This window comes from Pristiophorus japonicus, chromosome 14 (genome assembly GCF_044704955.1).
Source record: "Pristiophorus japonicus isolate sPriJap1 chromosome 14, sPriJap1.hap1, whole genome shotgun sequence".
In the NCBI taxonomy this organism is placed as follows: Eukaryota; Metazoa; Chordata; class Chondrichthyes; family Pristiophoridae; genus Pristiophorus; species Pristiophorus japonicus.
In genome coordinates this window covers 1,232,288-1,258,484 of record NC_091990.1, presented here as the reverse complement: position 1 = coordinate 1,258,484, position 26,197 = coordinate 1,232,288, and the positions used below count along the sequence as shown (strand labels likewise).

General features: G+C 47.2%; 1 protein-coding gene across 6 annotated transcripts in view; it reads right to left on the bottom strand.

Moving 5' to 3' along the window:
- Nucleotides 1-26,197, bottom strand: part of LOC139279671 (tyrosine-protein kinase Fyn-like) — a 351,315-nt gene that overhangs the window by 14,096 nt on the left and 311,022 nt on the right. For 4 of the 6 annotated variants that reach the window (XM_070898777.1, XM_070898778.1, XM_070898775.1 and 1 more), the window contains 3 exons: nt 24,991-25,155; nt 17,911-18,090; nt 2,017-2,093 (listed from right to left, as the gene is read on the bottom strand). In XM_070898777.1, coding sequence (XP_070754878.1) covers nt 2,017-2,093; nt 17,911-18,090; nt 24,991-25,155 — 422 coding nt within the window. Of the gene's footprint in view, nt 1-2,016; nt 2,094-17,910; nt 18,091-22,827; nt 22,984-24,990; nt 25,156-26,197 lie in introns of all 6 variants that reach the window. The other 2 variants (XM_070898780.1, XM_070898776.1) reach the window with 2 other exon arrangements.

Below are 26,197 nucleotides of genomic sequence, written 5' to 3'. Positions count from 1 at the left end.
GATGGGTGAGCGGGACTCGGTGCGAGTTAGGACACGGGGCAGTGAGCACAGGGGGTGATGGGTGAGCGGGACTCGGTGCGAGTTAGGACACGGGACAGCGAGCACAGGGGGTGATGGGTGAGCGGGACTCGTTGCGAGTTAGGACACGAGGCAGCGAGCACAGGGGGTGATGGGTGAATGAGACTCGGTGCGAGTTAGGACACAGGGCACAGGGGGTGATGGGTGAGTGGGACGCGGTGCGAGTTAGGACACGGGTCAGTGAGCACAGGGGGTGATGGGTGAGCGGGACTGGGTGCGAGTTAGGACACGGGTCAGTGAGCACAGGGGGTGATGGGTGAGTGGGACTTGGTGCGAGTTAGGACATGGGTCAATGAGCACAGGGGGTGACGGGTGAGTGGGACTTGGTGCGAGTTAGGACACGGGTCAGTGAGCACAGGGGGTGATGGATGAGCGGGACTCGGTGCGAGTTAGGACACGGGTCAGTGAGCACAGGGGGTGATGGGTGCGCGGGACTCGGTGCGAGTTAGGACACGGGTCAGTGAGCACAGGGGGTGATGGGTGAGTGGGAATGGGTGTGAGTTAGGACACGGGTCAGTGAGCACAGGGGGTGATGGGTGCGCGGGACTCGGTGCGAGTTAGGACACGGGTCAGTGAGCACAGGGGGTGACGGGTGAGTGGGACTTGGTGCGAGTTAGGACACGGGTCAGTGAGCACAGGGGGTGATGGATGAGCGGGACTCGGTGCGAGTTTGGACACGGGTCAGTGAGCACAGGGGGTGATGGGTGAGTGGGACTCGGTGCGAGTTAGGACACGGGTCAGTGAGCACAGGGGGTGACGGGTGAGTGGGACTCGGTGCGAGTTAGGACACGGGCAGTGAGCACAGGGGGCGATGGATGAGTGGGACTCGGTGCGAGTTAGGACACGGGTCAGTGAGCACAGGGGGTGACGGGTGAGCGGGACTCAGTGCGAGTTGGAACTTCTCGTTCTTCTTCAAAATAGCACCATGGGATCTTTTACACCCATCCCTGCTGGCAGGCGGGGCCTCAGTTTAACTTCTGCTCTGAAATCAGTAAGGTTTCATCACTTTTTAAAAACAGGCAGTTGATGCATAATCCCTTATTGTGAAAGAATCCCTCCCGTCAAAGCATCATCTCCCACCCTCACTTTCAGGGTTTGGCTTTGCCTTTGTGAGCTGCACGTATTGTAGATCTTTGCTGTCCTACTGCAGCCAGTCATAACCGACATTCATATAAAATTAATTATCTACAATTCTACAGGTTAATATGTTGTTGGAAAGATTCCCTATTGTCTTTCTTTAGCTTTCCATAAAAATATGTATCTGTTGCTTACATTACTTCATGTTCATTTGCTTTATAAATACACCTATAACTTTTTATGGGCAGTGCTGCTCTGAACTTGCCTGGCCATATCCATTATTATGTGCTACCGGAAGGGATGGACAGCCTGGGGCTCTTCTCTCTTGAAACAGAAGGCTGAGGGGTGATCTAATAGAGGTCTTTAAAATGATGAAAGGTTTTGATCGAGTGGATACAGAGAGAGTGTTTCCACTTGTGGGGAAGAGCATAACTGGAGGCCATCAATATAAGATCGTCACCCAGAAATGGGGAATTCAGGAGAAACTTCTTTACCCAGAGAGTGGTGAGAATGTGGAACTCGCTGCCACAGGGAGGGGTTGAGGCGAATAGTATCGATGTATTTAAGGGGAGGCTGGACAAGTATATGAGGGAGAAGGGAATAGAGGGTTATGCTGATAGATTTAGATGAGGAAAGACGGGAGGAGGCTCGAGTGGGGCATAAACACCGGCATGGACTGGTTGGGCCGAATGACCTGTTTCTGGGCCGTATATCCCGTGTAATTCTAAGTAATTTGACTGAAGTAAGAACTATCCAACTTATACCATTGCTATAAAACAGAATGACCTAATATATAAAAACTTAAAGACAAAAATAATCAAACTGATAAAATACTGATCTTTGAACAACGGGAGCCAGTACCTGTGCTGCCATATCAACCAGTTGGGGCAGTTTTAATATCCTTCCGTCACCATCCTTTAGGAAATCAAGCAAGCTTCCTGAGAAGGAAATAAGATAAAACTTTAATAACCTTTGCAGTTTGATGATCTGATCATCACTTCCATTTGTTTTACTTTGTCCCCCTCCTGACCTCACTAACTGGCCACTCTCCGATTGTTCAGCAAGCTGAAATATTTGTGCCATTTCGTGCCTATTGGCCTATTGTGCTTTAGTAATTTTTTCCTACATTTATTTATTTATTTCCTCAATATGTATCTATTATAAAGAAAACTTTGAAAACAGCCCTCAGTACAACATGTAGCTTTTATGATTACCAAAGACTTAAAAAAAAGTATCCGGGTTACGTCAGATTTTCTAATACTCAATTTGGGAGCGTCTTCCCATCCTGGATTCTATCAGCCTCATCTTTTCTATAATAGACTGAATTCTGACGACTATTCACTATTGATGGCACATAATAGGCGTGATATAAAAGAAAAAGGCAAACTTGCATTTCTATAGCGCTTTTCACGACCACTGGACGTCTCAAACGCTTTACAGCCAATGAAGTACTTTTGGAGTGTAGTCACTGTTGTAATGTGGGAAACGTGGCAGTCAATTGTCAACGTGATAATAACCAAATAATCTGTTTTTGTTACGTTATTTGAGGGATAAATATTAACCCCAGGACACCGGGGATAACTCCCCTGCTTTTCTTCGAAATAGTGCCGTGGGATCTTTTACATCCACCTGAGAGAGCAGACGGGGCCTCGGTTTAACGTCTCATCTGAAAGACGGCACCTCCGACAGTGCAGCACTCCCTCAGCACTGCACTGGAGTGTCAGCCTAGATTTTTTTATGTGCCCAAGTTCCTGGAGTGGGATTTGAACCCACAACCTCCTGATTCTGAGGCGAGGGTGTTGCCCACTGAGCCACGGCTGACAGCTGTGATTGTCATACAAAATTAGATATTCATCTTTATCCACAATAATAAATGATATACATATATATATATATATATATATATACACACATCTCATATTAGCTCTCCATATCCAAGCTGCTGTGGTCTTTCTCCAGTTACGGTGTTTATCCCAATTGTTGGATCAGGTCAGTAGGTTTATGAAGAGTGCACATAGCCAGATTTTGCAACCAGAATTTATGAGTCAATTCTGATTGTGATTTTTAAAGAACAATGTAATAAAATACAGCACATCAAACAGAACGCAGCATGTTTTAATTTGCAACAGGTTTTAACGTCCGTCATGAGGACTGAGAAAGAGATACTGCGCATTGAGAGAGTTTGGCAACAGTTTGCCGTCGGGTCAGTGCTGTGCACACTGAAATCTCGTACCATGATGCAGAACCGATTGCCAGCCTTTGTCACACCAGGATGTAGTTCAACACAGATGGCAAGGGAATTATTTCTTCATAAAAAAAAATCATTCTTTCCATTCATCATTGCATTAGAAGTGCTGAGCACCTCGAGTCTCATCGCCGAGAGCATGCAGAAACCAAGCGCAGGCAGCGGAAGGAGCGTGCGGCAAACCAGTCCCACCCACCCCTTTCCCTCAACCACTGTCTGTCCCACCTGTGACAGAGACTGTAATTCCCGTATTGGATTGTTCAGTCACCTGAGAACTCACTTTTAGAATGGAAGCAAGTCTTCCTCGATTCCGAGGGACTGTCTATGATGATGAGAGGCAGTTCAGAGAAGGTTGACGAGGTTGATTCCTGAGATGAAGTGATTGTCTTATGAAAAAAGGTTGAGCCTGTACTCATTGGAGTTTAGAAGAATGCGAGGTAATCTTGTTGAAATGTATAAGATACTGAGGGGGCTCGACAGGGCAGATGCTGAGAGGATGTTTCTCCTCATGCGGAATCTAGAACTAGGGGGCACAGTTTCAGAATAAGGGGCCGCCCATTTAAAACTGAGATGAGGAGAAATTTCTTCTCTGAGGGTCGTGAATCTTTGGCATTCTCTGCCCCAGAGAGCTGTGGAAGTTAGGTCATTGAATATATTTAAAGTGGAGATAAACAGATTTGATAGAATTGCACAGCACAGAAGGAGGCCATTCGGCCCATCGTGCCTGTGCCAGCTCTGTGAGTGAGCGATCCAATCAGTCCCACTCCCCCCGCTCTTTCCCCATAGACCTGAAAATTATTCTCCTGCAAGTGTTTACCAATTCCCTTTTGAAAGTAACTATTGAATATGTTCCACCGCCTCTCCCTTTTGAGCAGTGCTTTCCACTCGCTGCATAAAAGATCTTCTCTTCTCCCCACCAATTTTTATTACCAATTATTTAAATGTCCCCTGTTTTGCACTGTCATAAGGTACATTGGCCTCCAATGAATCTATTTATTTAAAGCATATTTCACCTTGCTCAGAATAAACCAATTCCAAAGACAAATGCAGAAACAGCTCTGCAATTTGCTGCCGTGTACAATATTTTATGTCGTGTAAACTAAACAGCTCTAGAACTGCAGCGCCTCGATTAGGGCAGAAGTTACATGCTTGAAAAATTGAGAACTCTTACTTAACTAAGAGCGGGGGGGGGGGTTGTGATTTTAACCTGACTCGCTCAGCAGAAACTGGCGGGTGTGCAGTTAAAATCGCCCTGGCTCTTCCCTGTCCAAAAGCCGCCACAATCTCAACATCTGTAATTTTAACCTGCTCTCCTGAGCAGGCAGCAAGGACACCCGCCCGGAGCCAACAGGGGTCCTTCTTTACATTTGCATTTGCGGTCCAATTACATCACTGAACATAAGAATTAGGAGCAGGAGTTGGCCATTCAGCCCCTCGAGCCTGCTCCGCCATTCAATAAGATCATGGCTGATCTGATCTTGGGCTCAGCTCCACTACCCCGCCTGCTTCCTACAAACCTTCAACTCCCTTATCATTCAAAAATCGGTCTAGCTCCACCTTAAATTTATTGAATGACCCAGCCTTCACAGCTCTCTGGGGCAGAGATTTCCAAAGATTCACAACCCTCAGAAGAAATTCCTCCTCATCTCAATTTTAAATGAGCGACCCCTGATTCTGAAACTATGCCTCCTAATTCTAGATTCCGCCACGAGGAGAAACATCCTCTCTGTATCCACCCTATCCAGCCCACTCAGAATCTTACATGTTTCGAAAAGATCACCTCTCATTCTTCTAAACTCCAATGAGTATAGGCCCAATCTGCTCAACCTTTCCTCATGAGACAATCCCTTCATCTCAGGAACCAACCCCGTGAACCTTCTCTAAACTGCCTCCACTGCAGTATATCCCTCCTTAAATAAGGAGACCAAATCTGTAGACAGTACTCCAGGTGTGGCCTCACCAACACCCTGTACAGTAGGCCGAGACCACTGGAGGGAGCAACGTGTGGTGGGGCCACTGCAGGGAGCAGTGCGTGCTGCTGCAGGAGGGCGAGGTTGCGAACAGGGTGACTGGATTTAACGTCATCTGATTGCAGTGCGGGCAAATACAGCAGGAGCAGCGAGGTTGGGGCGAAGGAACGGAAATAGTTCGTGCGGGGATGTGATCGGGGCCCAGAAGAGGCGAGGGCCCAGGGGCAGCACGGGCCCAGCCCACACTGCGATATGTGAGCACTGGGTCCGTGCAGCAGAGCTGGTCTCCAGTCGTCCTGGTTAACCCTTGCCACTGGACCAAGACCTCGCTCTGTCAAGCCCGTGTGGTGGCTGGTGTGCAACGGTCACCCCACGTTAAAAACAATCCATGTACAGGCATCTTCCACCCTTCAACATGTAGTTCGGGATCGGGAATATTGGGTCCTTCATCGAAATACCTGTGAACTCATCCCTTTTTGGCGTGGAAACAAGTCATCCTCGATACGAGGGATCGCCTATGATGATGATGTGCAGTTGATGATGTGGACTTACCTGCTTTTATACTGCACCTCCCTTTCAATAAAGGCCAACATTCCATTTGCCTTCCCAACTGTAATTTTAACTCAGGCCTGAGCGAGGGAGCCAGCTGGAGTTAAAATTGGCCTTTTTCCAGCGATATTTCTTTTGTGGAAATATTGTTAAATTTCCCCCCTCCCCCGCCAGTTGCACACAGGTTCTGTACATGTCATCAATCCTGGAGAGAATGGTTCTGTTTGCAGCGAGAATAATTTGAGATATGATCAGGCTGTAAATTGTTCCTGGAGAACTGCGATAGATTACAGTGGAGGATGTCCTTCTTTAAATCGGCTGGAAAGAAAAACCCAGCTAAAGATGATGGTGCTCATCGCAGAACATGAAATAAATTATTGGATCGGAATCAGAATCGTTTCACTTTACGTGACATGGGACATATTATAGTGACCTTAGCTCCCAATACTGTTAATGGCTGCCATTAGAGGGCATACGGAGAGATTAACGTCATTTACACAAGTAGACATGTACTGCTCCGACTGATATGGCACAGAAGTGGTGCTCATTTTCCCTTATTGTTGGTCTCTCCTCACATCCGGTTATTATTTAGTTGCTGACAAGTCTAAGACATTGACCTCTTACACTGTTCCAACAAAATTGCAATCTAGTGCACTGTATTTGCTGCTCACGATGTGGTCTCTTCTACATTGGGGAGACCAAACGCAGATTGGATGACCGCTTTGCAGAGCACCTCCGTTCAGTCGGTAAACGTGACCGAGCTGCCGGTCACCTGTCACTTTAATTCTCCGCCCCCGTCCCACTCTGTCCTCGGCCTCCTTCACTGTTTCAATGAAGATATCTGATACGTCCTTACTACACAGTATAAATGTACACGAGGCCCATACTTGAGAGAAGGTCAGTTTGTGACCTGTCCTTTATTTCATAGCACTCAAGTGATGGAAGTGGGTGGAGCTTCCCCTTTTATATCTGAAGGTCCAGGTTAGGAGTGTCTCCCACAAGTTCACCACCTAGTGGTCAGTGTACTCACAGTGTACAACTTAGGTCAGTTTATACATGGGTTACAATGCTGGTTGAATACATGACATCACCTCCCCCCCCAAAGTCTTATTGGGATCACAGGTTGAGTCTCTCTGGTGGTTTATGCTCCCATGTAGAGCGCCTGAGTTGGGGCTCCGGTTGTTGGGCGCTGGCCTAAGTGTCTGCTGTTTGCGGTGCCTCAGGCCTGTCCGGACTGCCCACAGTGACTGGGCTCTCCTCCCTTTGGTTCCGGTGTTCGGTCACCTGTGGTGGAGTGAACTCTACATCGTGTTCTTCCTCTGCTTCTTCTATGGGGTTGCTGAACCTCCTTTTTGTTTGATCCACATGTTTGCGGCAGATTTGTCCATTGGTAAGTTTAACTACCAAAACCCTATTCCCCTCTTTGGCAACCACAGTGCCTGCGAGCCATTTGGGCCCTGCAGTGTAGTTGAGGACAAAAACAGGGTCATTTACATCAATACATCGCACCCTCGCATTCCTGTCATGGTAGTCATATTGTGACTGGCGCCTGCTCTCGACAATTTCTTTCATGGTGGGGTGTATAAGGGATAATCGAGTTTTGAGCATCCTTTTCATTAGCAGCTCTGCGGGTGGAACCCCTGTGAGCGAGTGTGGTCGGGATCTGTAGGTCAACAGGAGGTGTGATAAGCGGGTTTGTAGGGAACCCCCTTGGATTCTGAGCATCCCCTGTTTGATTATCTGCACTGCTCTTTCTGCCTGGCCGTTTGAGGCCGGCTTGAACGGTGCCGTTCTAACATGGTTAATTCCATTGCCTGCCATGAAGTCCTGGAATTCAGTGCTTGTGAAGCACGAGCCATTGTCGCTGACCAAGATGTCCAGTAGACCGTGGGCGACGAACATTGCCCGTAGACTTTCTACCGTGGCAGAGGATGTGCTTGAATTTAAAATGTCACACTCGATCCATTTGGAGTAGGCATCTACGACAACCAAAAACATTTTTCCCATGAAAGGACCTGCGTAGTCCACATGGATGCGTGACCAAGGCTTGGCGGGCCATGGCCAGGGGCTAAGGGGGGCTTCCCTGGGTGCATTCACCAGCTGGGCACACGTGTTGCACCTGCGAACACAAAGTTCCAGATCTGCGTCTATCCCTGGCCACCAAACGTGTGACCTGGCAATTGCCTTCATCGTGACAATGCCCGGGTGCTCATTGTGGAGTTCTCTGATGGAACACCTGTCTGCCCATCTGGGGCATGACTACGCGGTTTCCCCACAGTAGGCAATCGGCCTGAATCAAGAGTTCATCCTTGCGCCTGTGAAATGGCTTAAATTTCTCAGGGCATGCCCTGTACGTGGCTGCCCAGTCCCCATTCAGGTCACATTTCTTGACTAGAGACAATAGCGGGTCTCTATTTCTCCAGACTTTAATCTGGCGGGCTGTCACGGATGAGCCTTCGCTTCCAAAAGCTTCAACAGCCGTGACCATCTCAGCAGCATGCTCGGTAGCCCCCTCAGTGGTGGCTAGTGGGAGCCTGCTGAGTGCATTAGCGCAGTTTTCAGTGCCCGGTCTGTGCCGAATTGTGTAGTCATAGGTGGCTAACGTGAGTGCCCACCTCTGTATGCGGGCCGATGCGTTTGCATTTATGGCCTTGTTGTAAGCCAAAAGGGACGTTAGGGGTTTGTGATCTGTCTCCAGCTCAAATTTCCTGCCAAACAGGTACTGGTGCATTTTCTTTACCGCATATACACATGCGAGCGCCTCCTTTTCTACCATCCCGTAGCCCCTTTCTGTCTGGGACAGACTTCTGGAGGCATAAGCTACCGGCTGTAACTGACCCTTGGCATTGACATGCTGCAACACACACCCGACCCCATAGGACGACGCATCGCACGTTAACACAAGTTTCTTACATGGGTCATATAGCGTTAACAGATTGTTGGAACATAACAAATTGCGTGCTCTATTAAAAGCCCTTTCCTGACTGTCCCCCCAGACCCATTCACGACCTTTGCGTAAGTGCACGTGTAGCGGCTCTAGCAGCGTGCTCAATTTGGGAAGAAAGTTACCAAAATAGTTCAGGAGCTCCAGGAACGATCGCAGCTCCGTCATGTTACGGGGTCTGGGTGCTCTCTGGATCGCTTCCGTCTTGGACGCAGTAGGGCTGATCCCGTCTGCTGCTACCCTCATCCCCAGGAATTCTACCTCTGGAGCGAGGAAGACGCACTTCGCCTTTTCCAGTCGCAGACCTACCCGGTCCAGTCTGCGTAGCACCTCCTCCAGGTTGTGGAGGTGTTCTTCAGTATCGTAACCCGTAATGAGGATGTCGTCCTGAAAAACCCCCGTCCCCTGGAATCGACTTGAGGAGGCTTTCCATATTTCGTTGGAAGATCGCTGCGGCCGAGCGAATCCCGAACGGACATCTGTTGTACTCAAACAACCCCTTGTGTGTGGTAATGGTGGTCAGCTTCTTCAACTCACTCGCCAGCTCCTGGGTCATGTAAGCTGAGGTCAGGTCCAATTTTGAAAAGAGTTTGCCACCGGATAGCATCGCAAAGAGGTCCTCCGCTCTTGGTAGCGGGTACTGGTCTTGGAGTGACACCCGATTGATGGTGGCCTTGTAATCGTCACATATTCTGACCGACCCATCCGCCTTGAGCACCGGCACAATCGGGCTCATCCAGTCACTGAATTCGACTGGCGAGATGATGCCTTCCCTCAGCAGGCGGTCCAATTCACCTTTTATCTTTTCCCGCATCACGTACGGCACCGCTCTGGCCTTGTGGTGTACTGGTCTGGCGTCCGGGTTTATGTGAATCACTACCTTGGCTCCCATGAAAGTGCCAATGCCGGGTTGAAATAATGAGTCAAATTTGTCCAGGATCTGTGAGCATGATACTCGCTCCACAGAGGAAATTGCATTGACATCGCCCCATTTCCAGTTCATGACAGCAAGCCAACTCCTCCCCAGTAGTGCGGGACCGTCCCCCGGGACAATCCAGAGTGGCAACCTGTTCTCCGAATCTTTGTGGGTCACGACTACCGTGGCACTGCCTAGCACCGGAATGATCTGCTTTGTGTATGTCTGTAGCTGTGCGTCAATCGGCGATAATTTTGGCCTCCTGGCCTTGGACGCCCACAACTTTTCGAACTGTTTGATACCCATCAGGGACTGGCTGGCCCCTGTGTCTAGCTCCATTGATACTGGGATGCCATTGAGGAGCACTTTCATCATTATCGTTGGCGTCCTGGTGTATGAACTGTATACGTGCTCCACATGAACTCGCTGAACTTCAGCTTCCAGCGATTTCCCCCAGCGTTCATTTCTGCAGGTATTTTGCTCATCTCTGCAAACTCCGGCTGAGTGTGTGCCTCCATGCCTCCAGCATGAGCTGCGGTTTGAAACAAAAGGTCCCTTGCCAGTCGATCGTCCCTGACTGCCCGTTATTGTCCTTGAGTGCACCATTAACAGGTGTTGATGGCCCCATTACTGGCCGCATTGTCCCTTGCAATGGCGTGAATCACCGTTCAGCTTGCCATTGTCTCTGTCGAACTCCCCCTCTGGGTTCGACTACATGTTGGGGCATGCCCGATTGCCCTTGTCTGCCTGGAGAACTGTGTGCTGCTTTAACAATGTTGAATCTCTGTCCCGACCATTCCTTAACACACTACCTCTCGTCTGTTCTGCTAGCGGCCATGCTCGCGTGGTTTAAATCCCAGTTTCTCGTCGCTATTGATACGTCCTTACTATACAGTATAAATGCACAGGAGGCCCATGCTTGAGAGAAGGTCAGTTTGTGACCTGTCCTTTATTTCATAGCACTCAAGTGATGGAAGTGGGTGGAGCTTCCCCTTTTATATCTGAAGGTCTCGGTTAGGAGTGTCTCCCACAAGTTCACCACCTAGTGGTCAGTGTTCTCACAGTGTACAACTTCGGTCAGATTATACATGGGTTACAATGCTGGTTGAATACATGACAGTATCAATGGACTGGTCAGGTGGGCAGAACAGTGGCAAATGGAATTTTATCCAGAGAAGTGTGAGATAATGCATTTGGGGAGGGCTAACAAGGAAAAGGAATACACATTAAATGGTAGGATACTGAGAAGTGTCGAGGAACAAAGGGACCTTGGAGTGCAGGTCCACAGATCCCTGAAAGCAGGCCAGGTGGATAAGGTGGTTAAGAAGACAGAAGAATGCTTGCCTTTATTGGCCGAGGCATGGAATAAAATAGCAGGGAGGTTATGCTTAAATTGTATAATACTCTGGTTAGCCCACAGCTGGAGTACTGCATGCAGTTCTGGTCACTGCATTATAGGAAGGACGTGATTGCACTGGAGAGGGTACAGAGGAGATTTACGAAGTTGTTGCCGGGAGTGGAGAATTTTAGCTATGAGGACAGATTATATAGGCTAGATTTGTTTTTCTTGGAATAAAGGAGGCTGAGGGGAGACCTAATTGAGGTGTATAAAATATGAGGGGCCTAGATATAGTGGATGGAAAGGGTCTATTTTCCTTAGCAGAGGGGTTAACAACCAGGGGACATAAATTTAGAGTAATTGGTAGAAGGTTTAGAGGGGATTTGAGGAGAAATTTCTTCATCCAGAGAGTGGTGGAGGTCTGGAACTCACGGCCTGAAAGGGTGGTAGAGGCAGAAACCCTCACCACATTTAAAAAGTACCTGGATGTGCACTTGAAGTGCCGTAACCTACAGGGCTACGGACCGAGAGCTGGAAAGTGGGATTAGGCTGGGTAGCTCTTTGTCGGCCAGTGCGGACACAATGGGCCGAATGGCCTCCGTCCATGCTGTAAACTTCGATGATTCTATGAAGTTCAACGTAAGCTTGAGGAACATCACCTCATCTTTTGATGAGGCACTTTACAGCCTCCTGAACTCAACATCGAGTCCAACAATTTCAGACCAAAACTCCTGCCTCTATTTTTTCCAGATGGTCGCTTTTGCTGATTCTGCCATTCCCATTTAATCTCTCCTGCCTCCCACCCTATCTTTCTTTCCCTCTCCCCCACTCTTTTCCTGCCTCTGCATCTGGTTATAACCTGTTACATCTCGATCTTTTTCCAGTTCTGAGGAAGGGTCACAGACCTGAAACGTTAACTCTGTTTCTCTCTCCGCAGATGCTGCCTGACCCGCTGAGTATTTCCAGCATTTTTGGTTTTTATTTCTAACACATCGTTTTGAACCGAACACTCCCCTCAATAATATTCGCACTAAGCTGCGCTGCCGTGCGCTAATGAGAAAAGGTCCCACGCATGGCGCTCACCCACTTACCGTTGTGAACACCGCGCATGTGCAGATATTTAAAAGGACCGCGCATTAATGGAATCAGGGTGCGCAGAACAAAGCGCCGCTCACAGGGAAAAGGATCCTCACCAGACTCCACCAGATTGAACAGACCTATTTGTGTCTGACACATTTCTAGACATACTTAAGAACATAAAAATTAGGAACAGGAGTCGGCCATTTGGCCCCTTGAGTCTGCTCCGCCATTCAATATGATGGCCGATCTGATCTTGACCTCAACCCCACTTCCCTGCCCGCTCCCCATAACCCTCGACTCACCTGTAGTTCAAGAATCTGCCTATCTCCACCGGGGTGGAAAATGTCAAAGATTCACGACCCTCAGAGAAGAAATTGCTCCTTTTCTCCATCTTAAATGGGCGACCCCTTATTCTGAAACTATGGCCCCTAGTTCTAGATTCTCCCATGAGAGGAAACATCCTCTCAGCATCTACCCTGTCAAGCCCCCTCAGAATCTTATATATTTCAGTAAGATCACCTCTCATTCTTCTAAACTCCACTGTGTATCGGCCCAACCTGCTCAACCTTTCCTCATAAGACAACTCCTTCATCACCGGAATCAACCTGGTGAACCTTCTTTGAACAGCCTCCAATGCAAGTATATCCTTCCTTAAATACAGAGACCAAAACTGTACGCAGTACTCCAGGTGTGGCCTCACCAATACCCTGTACAGTTGTAGCAGGACTTCTCTGTTTTTATACTAATGCAATAGTTAGGAAGGACATTAGCTTGGATGATGTGGAATCTATATGGGTAGAGCTGCAGAACACCAAAGGGCAAAAAACATTAGTGGGAGTTGTGTACAGACCTCCAAACAGTAGTAGTGATGTTGGGGAGGGCATCAAACAGGAAATTAGGGGTGCATGCAATAAAGGTGCAGCAGTTATCATAGGTGACTTTAATATGCATATAGATTGGGCTAACCAAACTGGAAGCAATACGGTGGAAGAGGATTTCCTGGAGTGCATAAGGGATGCTTTTCTAGACCAATATGTCAAGGAACCAACTAGGGGGGAGGCCATCTTAGACTGGGTGTTGTGTAACGAGAGAGGATTAATTAGCAATCTCGTTGTGCGAGGCCCCTTGGGGAAGAGTGACCATAATATGGTGGAATTCTGCATTAGGATGGAGAATGAAACAGTTAATTCAGAGACCATGGTCTAGAACTTAAAGAAGGGTAACTTTAAAGGTATGAGGCGTGAATTGGCTAGGATAGATTGGCGAATGATACTTAAGGGGATGACAGTAGATGGGCAATGGCAGACATTTAGAGACCGCATGGATGAACTACAACAATTGTACATCCCTGTCTGGCATAAAAATAAAAAAGGGAAGGTGGCTCAACCGTGGCTATCAAGGGAAATCAGGATAGTATTAAAGCCAAGGAAGTGGCATACAAATTGGCCAGAAATAGCAGCGAACCCGGGGACTGGGAGAAATTTAGAACTCAGCAGAGGAGGACAAAGGGTTTGATTAGGGCAGGGAAAATAGAGTACGAGAGGAAGCTTGCAAGGAACATTAAGATGGACTGCAAAAGCTTCTATAGATATGTAAAGAGAAAAATGTTAGTAAAGACAAACGTATGTCCCCTGCAGTCAGAATCAGGGGAAGTCATAATGGGGAACAAAGAAATGGCAGACCAATTGAACATGTACTTTGGTTCGGTATTCACTGAGGAGGACACAAACAACCTTCCGGATATAAAAGGGGTCAGATGGTCTAGTAAGAAGGAGGAACTGAGGGAAATCCTTATTAGTCGGGAAATTGTGTTGGGGAAATTGATGGGATTGAAGGTCGATAAATCCCCAGGGCCTGATGGACTGCATCCCAGAGTACTTAAGGAGGTGGCCTTGGAAATAGCGGATGCATTGACAGTCATTTTCCAACATTCCATAGACTCTGGATCAGTTCCTATAGAGTGGAGGGTAGCCAATGTAACCCCACTTTTTAAAAAAAGGAAGGAGAGAGAAAACAGGGAATTATAGACCGGTCAGCCTGACATCGGTAGTGGGTAAAATGATGGAATCAATTATTAAGGATGTCATAGCAGTGCATTTGGAAAGAGGTGACATGATAGGTCCAAGTCAGCATGGATTTGTGAAAGGGAAATCATGCTTGACAAATCTTCTGGAATTTTTTGAGGATGTTTCCAGTAGAGTGGACAAGGCAGAACCAGTTGATGTGGTGTATTTGGACTTTCAGAAGGCTTTCGACAAGGTCCCACACAAGAGATTAATGTGCAAAGTTAAAGCACATGGGATTGGGGGTAGTGTACTGACATGGATTGAGAACTGGTTCGCAGACAGCAAGCAAAGAGTAGGAGTAAATGGGTACTTTTCAGAATGGCAGGCAGTGACTAGTGGGGTACCGCAAGGTTCTGTGCTGTTTACACTGTACATTAATGATTTAGACGAGGGGATTAAATGTAGTATCTCCAAATTTGTGGATGACACGAAGTTGGGTGGCAGTGTGAGCTGCGAGGAGGATGCTATGAGGCTGCAGAGTGACTTGGATAGGTTAGGTGAGTGAGCAAATGCATGGCAGATGAAGTATAATGTGGATAAATGTGAGGTTATCCACTTTGGTGATAAAAACAGAGAGACAGACTATTATCTGAATGGTGACAGATTAGGAAAAGGAGAGGTGCAACAAGACCTGGGTGTCATGGTACATCAGTCATTGAAGGTTGGCATGCAGGTACAGCAGGCGGTTAAGAAAGCAAATGGCATGTTGGCCTTCATAGCGAGGGGATTTGAGTACAGGGGCAGGGAGGTATTACTACAGTTGTACAGGGCCTTGGTGAGGCCACACCTGGAGTATTGTGTACAGTTTTGGTCTCCTAACTTGAGGAAGGACATTCTTGCTATTGAGGGAGTGCAGCGAAGGTTGACCAGACTGATTCCCGGGATGGCAGGACTGACATATCAAGAAAGACTTGATCAACTGGCTTGTATTCACTGGAGTTCAGAAGAATGAAAGGGGATCTCATAGAAACGTTTAAAATTCTGACAGGTTTAGACAGGTTAGACAGGTTAGACAGGAAGAATGTTCCCAATGTTGGGGAAGTCCAGAACCAGGGGTCACAGTCTAAGGATAAGGGGTAAGCCATTTAGGACCGAGATGAGGAGAAACATCTTCACCCAGAGAGTGGTGAACCAGTGGAATTCTCTACCACAGAAAGTTGTTGAGACCAATTCACTAAATATAATCAAAAAGGAGTTAGATGTAGTCCTTACTACTAGGGGGATCAAGGGGTATGGCGAGAAAGCAGGAATGGGGTACTGAAGTTGCATGTTCAGTCATGAACTCATTGAATAGCAGTGCAGGCTTGAAGGGCCGAATGGCCTACTCCTTCACCTATTATGTTTCTCTCCTCTATCCCCCTTGCAATAAAGGCCAACATTCCATTTGCCTTCCTGATTATTTGCTGTACCTGCATACTAACTTTTTGTTATTCAGGTAAGAGGACCCTCGGAGCATTCTGTAATCTCTCTTCATTTAAATAACATTTTGCTTTTCTATTCTTGCAAAGGATGGGAATATCCCGGCCTCTGAATTGAACACCAAGAGACTGAGCACCCCAACGCTCCCAGTCAGAAGGTCCACTGTACCTCAGCTGACATTCCTTTGAACAGGTTAAATTTAAACCCTCTCAAAATACCAGATTTGTACTTAATCAACAATTGTTGTAAGCAGCAAGTAAATCTAATTAAATGTAAAGGTTGCAGGATTTGAAAAGATAAATCCGATGTCTGCCTCAAGAGTTACAAAGCGAATCTCCCGTTTCCAACATTCAAATGACTCTCGGGAGAGTCCTTGCTGGGGGAGGGACATCAGGCACTCCGTGGCTCATCCACATAGCGCTGGGCACAGCAGCGCATTAACACCCCGGGACCTGCCCCCAAAGAAAGTGGAACGCCGGAGACAGCGAGGGAGACAGCGTTCCGCTTACTTTGAGGGGCACACGGCCCAATTCCACGTCGGAGTGACACTTCCAGGCCGGACGCTAAAAGTCGCGGCCCCAGTCAGGGTGGGAGACAATATCGCTCCCACAGTGTTTACAAATATCCGCAGCTACACGTACTGAGCCGGCAATTTTTGCGGGGATTGAACATTGATCGATTGGAGTATTGGTTCGAGTACGTTGGATCTTTCTGTGGTGAATAATAATTCCGTCCGGATCAAATTCAATGTCGCAACTGCTGGATATAAACAGGAATAGGTTTCCGGGAAAACATTATCCATTAGCGAAAAGTTTTGCCGAATATAACTGAATCAGGATATCTCGCAGGAGGTGCAGCTGTTGACACTGATCCCATGTGCATTATACAGGATCATTATATTAAATGTGATGTTTGTAGGAGAAAATTGGCTGATGTAATTATATGAGACACTGGCCCAGGGAGCAATTTGTAGCCTATCTGACCTCCTCCTGGGGCCCTGAGAAATCTGGTACTGATGTGTGTCTGGCCTGTTGTCCAACATTGACAGTGACGTCCAGTAATAAAGGACAAAAGAGCACTATCGGGAGGCCTGGATATTCCAGCAACTGTCGAACCAGTGAAAGGATCCATTACAAAAGAACTATATTTATAGAATAATTACTGGTTCCCGACTTTTGTTTTCTTTGTGTGGTGACATGCCTCTTGGCAAACAGTCATTTAATTTCACTCTGTGCAATATATGCACCTCTGAGCATGCTCTCAGGCTGGGAGAGCTGTTGAGTTGGGAGTGGCTTAGCCAGTCACGTGATGTTCACAAGACTCAATAAAACCCCAGCCAGTTGGTTTCGGGGGATCCACGATGAGGCAGTCTGGTGGATGAACTGGTAATGTGTCGTGTGATTGTTAGACCTTTGCTAATAAAGCAACTCGTTTTTAATAGCAACGTGTTGCTCTGATTTTTAAATAAAGAACCCATGAAGCAAATAAATTACACTCTGTGACAAAGCATGCTAGAGAATTGCCGAGTATGACTTGAGCAGAGTCTCGCTCAATATATCAGCCCTCAACAAAATGGGAGTGACCAACAGTACACGACACAACTAGGTGCCAACTCCTCCCCTCGCTCTCACTTATACTACCTGAAGTCCGTTAAATAAATCAATTTGTTCTTTGAGACGCCTTATCCTGTCATCCAGTGCTGCACTGTTGGAGGTGCCGTCTTTTGGATGAGACGTTAAACTGAGGCCCCGTCTGCTCTCACAGTAAAAGATCTCATGGCACTATTTTGAAGAAGAGCAGGGGAGTTATCCCCGGTGTCCTGGGGCCAATATTTATCCCTCAATCAACATCACTAAAACAGATTATCTGGCCATTATCACATTGCTGTGTGTGGGAGCTTGCTGTGCACAAATTGGCTGCCGTGTTTCCCACATTACAACAGTGACTACACTCCAAAAGTACTTCATTGGCTGTAAAGCACTTTCTTTCTTTCTTCTCTGCTATGGTGAGTGTATAACGTAACCTGCCTCACTCTATACATACACGATACATGACATACCAATTCACAAGGCAAAGAGTATCAGATGTCAGTGAAATGTTAAATTTAGTGTGCAGTGCTCTGGCGAGGCTGCTGGCGATTTCGAGGAGCATTTCCTGCACATGATATACTTTAAATAGGAGATCACAAGAATGATTAATAAAAAGCAGGGCGAAGGGAGACCTTTACCTTGAGTCATGAATTCTGTGACAATGTAGATGGGTTCCTCGGACACCACTGCGTACAGCTGGACCAATTTGTCATGTCGCAGTCTCTTCATTATTTGGGCCTCCTCGAGGAAGGCCTCAGGTGACATGGTGCCCGGTTTCAGTGTCTTCACTGCCACCTTCGTGGTACCATTCCATGTACCTAAAGCCAGCCAATGAAAGGAGCGTAAACAAAAGCAAGTTATCCACAAGGGACCGGTGGCGCTGGACAGTGTGAAATGATGGAGGGACATGAGAACATACATGTGCAGGGATGATCCGTCATGCTTCGAGAATGTGAAACTGGAAAACGCATTAACCCTCTCCTATTGAAAACATTTACTGTGCTGTCCAATGTGACTCAGTTCGATTTCACTCAATAACATGTCCCTGTGTTTCTGTCTCACTTTTGTAAACCAAGGTATTAAGGGATATGGGCCAAAGGCAGGTCGTGGAGATAGGTCACAGGTCAGTCACCCTCTCATTGAATGGTGGAACAACAACAACTTGTATTTATATAGCGCCTTTAACATAGTGCAACGTCCCAAGGCTCTTCACAGGAGTGTTACGAGATAAAAGTTTGACAACGAGCCACATAAGGAGAAATTAGGGCAAGGGTCAAAGAGGTCGGTTTTAAGGAGCATCTTAAAGGAGGAGAGAGAGGTAGCGAGGCGGAGAGGTTTAGGGAGGGAGTTCCAGAGCTTGGGGCCCAGGCAACAGAAGGCACGGCCACCGATGGTGGAGCGATTATAATCAGGGATGGTCAAGAGGGCAGAATTAGAGGAGTGCAGACATCTCGGGGGGTTGTGGGGCTGGAGGAGATTACAGAGATAGGGAGGGGCGAGGCCACAGGGGTGGTTTGAAAATAAGGATGAAAGTTTTGAAATCGAGGTGTTGCTTAACCGGAAGCCAATGTAGGTCAGCGAGCACTGGGGGTGATGGGTGAGCGGGACTGGGTGCGAGTTAGGACACGGACAGCTGAGTTTTGGATCATCTCTAGTTTACATCGGGTAGAATGTGGGAGGCCAGCCAGGGGTGCATTGGAATAGTCAAGTCTAGAGGTAACAAAGGCATGGATGAAGGCTTCAGCAGCGGGTGAGCTGAGGCAGGAGACGGGCGATGTTAGGGAAGTGGATATGCTGCGAATATGTGGTCAAAAGCTCAGTTCAGAGTCAAATATGACACCAAGGTTGAGAACAGGCTCAAGGGGCTGAATGGCCTTCTCGTGTTCCTTTGCTCCTTAACTGATTAAGGCCCTGAATTTACACTTTGGGATTACAGTTTAAAATAAACGGGTTAAAGTCTCTACTAAAATAACAGAGACGAATTTCAGACAGACACATTAAAGGCCCAAGTTTGATCCAAAGTGGGAGTTGAGCAGGTGGGCGAGGCGAGCACACATGGCCCAGGTGATACCTCCCCTGGTCCTTATCTGCCTGGCCCTGGTCAGCTCCCTGCCCGAAGCGGGTGGAGAGTAATTTCGGCCGACCTTGAGGCCCTCGGCCAGCACTAAGCCAAGTCGCTGACACTCGGGTAACTCACGGAAAGAGGGTTTGGGGAGGGTTGGAACGGAAGCATGCGGTGGGGATTGGGGGTCGGGGGTTGGGGGTCAGGGGGTGAGTCCAGGCCAAGGGAAGCCTACTCCCTCACTCACTCGTGCTCCTCCAAGCCTCCACATGGAAAGTTAACAAAAAGCTTCCCACTACCTTCGCCCAGTGGGAAAGCCACAAGACTGCCCTGCCTCGGCCGCCAGTTAAAATTGCAGTCAAAATCTGATGACATCATCGCAGCCTGATCTGCATATTTAAAGGAGAACCTCAGGTGGGTATCCTTGGACCCTGGGCAGAACAGCAGACAGCGGTAACAGAGCAGGACATCAGCACGGTATGTCACTCTACTGATCTTAACTTCCTGCCGGACAGGTAGTGTTAAGATTGTTCCTTAAGCCATGCCTTTGTTACCGCTAGACTTGACTATTGCAAAGCTCTCCTGGCCGGCCTCCAATCATACACCCTCTGTAAACTAGAAGTCATCCAAAACTCTGCCCCCGTGCCCTAACTTACACCAAGTCCCGCTCACCCATCACCCCCCCTGTGCTCACTGACCTACATTGGCTCCAGGTTTGGCAATGCCTCAATTTTAAATTTCTCATCCTGGTTTACAAATCCCTCCATGGCCTCGCCCCTCCCTATCTCTGTAATCTCCTCCAGCCCCACACGCCTTCAAGATATCTGCGCTCCTCTGATTCTGCCCTCTTGAGCATCCCTGATTATAATCGCTCAACCATCGGTGGCCGTGCCTTCAGCTGCCTGGGCCCCAAGTTCTGGAACTCCCTCCCTAAACCTCTCCACCTGTCCACCTCTATTTCCTCCTTCAAGACCTACCTCCTTAAAACCTACCTCATTGACCAAGCTTTTGGTCATGCTCTTTATGCGGCTCGGTGTCAAATTTTGATTAATAACACTTCTGTGAAGCACCCTGGGACGTTTTACTATGTTAAAGGCGCTGTCTAAATTTCGAGGCCTAAGATTTTAAAATGAAAGGAATTTGCTCTGGCAAAACCTACAAGGTATGTCCTTTAGATATTGTTTTTAGTTGCTATGGTTGTTAGTATTATTACCTTATTAAAAAATAATTTTGAAGAAAATTGGAAGGGAGCATTAATCCTTACATGTAACAGATTTTTTTTTAAAACAACATCTTACGGAGAAATTGCATCAGTAACTGTAAAATGGGAGTTGGGAGAAAATTCAGACTTTTAAGGATTTACATATAACAAAGAAAATATTCCCTCTGCTATATAGAGATTTATATGCAGTTATATTTTTAAACTGCATGTTTTAAACTAAGAAGGTGTTTCTAACCCTGGCTCAATCTGTAATGTTGAAGCAATTGCGAATTAAAACAGTTCATGTAATAGTCAACTTTCACCTTAACTGTCAGGAAAAAAAGAATTCCTTCAAAACCACCCTCGTTAATTTAAAAAACATATTAGTGCCATTATCTTGCAATGTCATTGCAAATTCAGAGGGACCGAATAAAAACACATCCCTCTCTTGGGTGCAGGTAAGTCACCACAATCTGGATTGCATACAGGGGCCACCTCCTCGTGTTCCGCGTGGTTACAAGCTGAATCCACAGCAACTCATTTTACTGAGAGCCTCAACCAACCCACACGTAGAAGTGAAACTGGTTTATGAAAGTCCAGATTGCGAGCATCCCGTGATAGTTTGGTGGATAGATGTACCATTAGATATGGCGTGGTGCTGAAACCCACGTGTGCTAAGTTTGATTCCTCGTCTATGCTGAGCAATTGAAGCAATGATTCGGGCCTCAGTATCCCGAGACCTAGGGAGGGGAAAATTCAGCCAGGTTCCCTGCTCCTGATCACTATCCAGTGACCCCCTCCCCGGAGGTTGTGTGTGAACGCTGGGTACAGATGGGACTGCTCTGGGCTGCCACGATGTTCTCCACCTCTGTGATCTCCTCCAGCCCTACAACCCTCCGAGGTGTATGCGCTCCTCTAATTCTGTCCTCTTCCGCATCCCTGATTTTAATCGCTCCACCATCGATGGCCGTGCCTTCAGCTGCCTGGGTCCCAAGCTCTGGAACTCCCTCCCTAAACCTCTCCGCCTCTCACTCCTCCTTTGCGACACTCCTTAAAACCTACCTCATTGACCAAACTTTTGGTCAGCTGCCTGAATATCTCATGTGGCTCTGTGTCAAATTTTGTTGTGACGTTTTACTACGTTAAAGGCGCTGGATAAATACAAGTTGTTGTTGTCCATGGTCAGTCTGTCAGCTGACACTTACAAAGAGTGGTCACATGGGTGGGGACGCAGAGAGCTGCAGGTACCCGTGGAATCACATCCCAGCATGCACCATTGCTCGAGGAGGGGGGAGGGGAGCAAATTGCCAGATTATGTAAAAAAATAATTCCCGCCCACCATTTGTAGTTGTAAATATTATCGACCCCACTGAGAGACACTGAGGCTAGAACTCATTCCGCAATTCATGGGGTGCATCTTACATTAAGACAAACTACAATCCTGCCAATTTAGACTACATTTAACAACAGAAACATGAAAGATCAGTTTATGAATTGTGAATTATACTATATTCTATGTTTATACACTTGGAGAATTTTTGAATCACTTGCAATTTGTGAAATCACAATTAAAATTTACCATTTTTAATTGATTTTAGAGGAAGACAATCATATTACATGTGGAACCAAATATATCATATATTTATAAATGCTAAAGGTTAAATATTTTATGCTGAAACCTTAGCATCTAAATAAATGTCACATTCGGTTGGTTAAGGTGCATCTTCTCAGAATGGTCTCATGACCTCAGTCTCTGGTCATTGGTTCAACATCTAGCCCCAGCAATCTGACCAGCAACTTGACCAAATGTTTTGGCTGCTTTAAGTTACTGGTTGTTGCGCTAAAATTTGAATTCAAACCGTGGAACGTGAGCTGTTACACTAAGAAATGATCACAGAGCTATATGATGAACATATGTACATCCGTGCACACGGACTGCAGCCGTTCAAGGCGGCTCACCACCACCTTCTCGCGGGGAATTAGGGACGGGCAATAAATGCCAGCCTAGCCAGCGACGCCCACATCCCAGGAACAAATGTTTTAAAATGATACTAAATAGGAGAGGATTAATCCAGTTTTTTTATTACAGAAAAGTCAACATTAACGAAATGATGGGAATAGCAGGCTGGGAACTTTTAACAGGTTAATGTACAACTGACGGCTTGGTAGGAGTTTCTGTTTGTAATCTATAAATTGTATCACCGGCCGCTGCTTGGCTCCAGCTTTGAACTCCAACCTCCTTCCTGGGTTTTTGCTTAAAGAAAATAGCAGGAAAATGATTCTTCACCTTACCCATAAACACATCTCCGAAACATCCCTGGCCAAGTTTTTTGTCCAAACTTAGAGATTGACGATTTATCTCCCAAGCATCTCTACCCAATCCTAGTGTCTGTGGTGTCTCACCCGGACACACTTTGGTTAGCACATGACACAAACCGTCAGTATGATCTGCAGGGAATGGATGCAATGTAGGTAGGAGGTCAACAAGGTCACGTGCGTTAGTATCTACAGGACTTGCGACGGTTGCAGCTGCCATTGGTGTCCTATGGCTAACAGATTATTCTCGGTCTGCTCGCTCCAGTGTAAGCGTGAGCCAGTTTGCAACTGCTAATGGGTTTAGGACAAAGAGGAACCATCTGAGTCTTGTGTTAAATAGTGTACAGGGTACTGCCTCGGCTGTAGACAGAGACAGCATCCAAGCAAGCACAAGGTTTTCCACCATGTTGCTGAAATGCCGTGAAGAATTTACCATAAATGTTCTGAATTTGAGTACTTCGATTCGGAGCATCCAACAGGGAAGTGGAGTTGAGCCCAAGAATCAGATCAGCCATGGTCTTTTTAAATAAAGTGCAACATCCCCACTGACACCTGGGAGTCCCTGGCCAAAGACTGCCCTAAGTGGAGGAAGAGCATCCGGGAGGGCGCTGAGCACCTCGAGTCTCGTCGCCGAGAGCATGCAGAACGCAGTGGAAGGAGCGTGCGGCAAACCAGACTCCCCACCCACCCTTTCCTTCAACCACTGTCTGTCCCACCTGTGACAGAGACTGTAATTCCCGTATTGGACTGTACAGTCACCTGAGAACTCACTTTTAGATTGGAAGCAAGTCTTTCGAGGGATGGCCGATGATGATGATGAAAATGGCGGAGCAGGCTTGAGGGGCCAGATGTTATACTCCTGCTCCTATTTCTTATGTTCTCATGAACTCACTGCCTGAAAGACAGAAACCCTCACCACATTTAAAAAGTACCTGGATGTGCACTTGAAGTGCCGTAACCTGCAGGGCTACGGACCGAGAGCTGGAAAGTGGGATTAGGCTGGGTAGCTCTTTGTCGGCCGGCACGGACACGATGGGCCGAATGGCCTCCTTCTGTGACATAAATTTCTATGATGGACCAGAAATGGGAACAATAAAGCAGCTCAATCAGAAGACCAAGCAACATGTTGATTAGTATTGCTCATTGGACAATTCCAATGTTTTGATAAATGTGTAATAAATGATGTTGCATCGCCAATAATCTAATTATATCGAAGAAGTCATGATCAATTAATGCACCATTGCAGATGAATGCTGACTGGATTATGCCAGGATTCTGACTGCCCAAATGGACTTCTCAGAGTCTGGCTAGCTACATTGCTAATTAGTAGAGTCCACTGGCTTTTTTGACTAATATGGGCTCATTCGCAATATGTACACTGGACAAAAGGGAAGAAGTGATGTTGAATTTGTACAAGGCGTTGGAGAGGCCGCAGTTAAAGCTCTCTATCCACCTCTGGGCACCTAGTTGTAGGAAGGCCAGTAAAGCAAAGGAGATAATGCTGAGAGGATGTTTTCCCCGGGCTGGGGAGTCTAGAACCAGGGGTCACAGTCTCAGGATAAGGGGTCGGCCATTTAGGACGGAGATGAGGAGGGATTTCTTCACTCAGAGGGTGGTGAATCTTTGGAATTCTCTGCCCCAGAGGGCTGTGGATGCTGAGTCTCTGAATATATTCAAGGCTGAGATCGATAGATTTTTGCGCTCCATGGGAATCGAGGGATATGGGGATTGGGCGGGAAAGTGGAGTTGAGGTCGAAGATCAGCCATAATCTTATTGAATGGCGGAGCAGGGTCGAGGGGCCATATGGCCTGCTCCTGCTCCTAATTCTTGTGTTCTTATGGCTCCAATTTAAGAAGTTATATCACCACAGGTGATTGGCTGCAATTTGTATGATTCCATCCCAGGCCAAATTACTTCAATGGTTCCAAATGCTCAGATTGACAGGTTTAATCAAATTTCAGAGAAGAATATGTTATTGCCACAAGGTCACCAATAACTGCATGTGATAAAGGCCTCAGTAACCCCTCTATACAATGGGACATTGCTGGAACCAATGCCCATTTGCTGCACCACATGTCACTGCACAACTGCAGCAAGTCCTAGCTCCACTCGGCAGGGCTCCGTCCCTACATTCCTACCCATCCACACTTCCCCAAACTGCCCATTGCCCAGCTTCTTGATCAGCTGCAGCGACTCCCGAGGGATTTCCCACACATCTTTGGTTTTGACCGACAGGTCTGCCAGCTTGGGCATCCCCTTGTGGCACGGCACCACCAAGCGACAGCACAGCCCCGCGGCTCGTTCTGAAGCCGGGACACAGCGGAGGCGGCGGAGAGAAAAGCGAGAAAGCAGACAAAAAAAAAAGTTAGTCAGAAGACACCAGTAACCTGACAGCCAAACATACACGTAATTCCAGCAGTCACAACCCTTCACCAACAGCAGAAAATACATTGGTCCCCTTTCCTTGTAATACTCTCGAATATACCAATTTCTCACATTCTGATGCTGTTACTCAGTGTTTTCCTGCGATTTCTTGCTACTATGAAGATGGTTCAAGCATCCTATTCCCAAAAGTACCAACTTAATTTAGAACAGAGACCACCAGGTTCCACAAAGTGAGTGAAAGGCTGGTCCAGTGCAAATATGCAGGTGATGGTTTTGAAGGTACCGTCTCTTATGGACGTGTAAGGATACGCATTCAGCTAATATTTCTGCATTTTGTGCTCTGCCTTTCAAGCCACCATAGCCTTCCGTCAATAATTTCTGCCCGGGTGGATTCATGGGCCTTCCATCTCCCAAGTCCTGACTTTATCTTTTAATTCCCAGGATACAGCCTCTGAAAGGGATCGTATCCACTAACTCTTCCTCCAAAGTACCGGGAATGTCTCTATTATATAGCACGGATGGTGAATTCTAATGTGAAGTTTTCAATAATGTTGGCTAAATATGCATCTACCACCAATCCAAAGGATTCAACCTCCCAAACCCGCGACCTCTACCACCTAGAAGGACAAGGGCAGCAGGTGCATGGGAACACCACCACCTCCACGTTCCCCTCCCAGTCACACACCATCCTGACTTGGAAATATATCGGCCGTTCCTTCACCGTCGCTGGGTCACAATCCTGGAACCCCCTCCCTAACAGCACTGTGGGAGCACCTTCACCACACGGACTGCAGCGGTTCAAGAAGGCGGCTCATCACCTCCTTCTCAAGGGGCAATTAGGGATGGGCAATAAATGCCGGCCTTGCCAGCGACACCCACATCCCAGGAATGAATTATAAAAAAAATATATATAATGTTCTCAATCAAGTAAACTCTAAATTTGGTAGGAGTACAGGACAT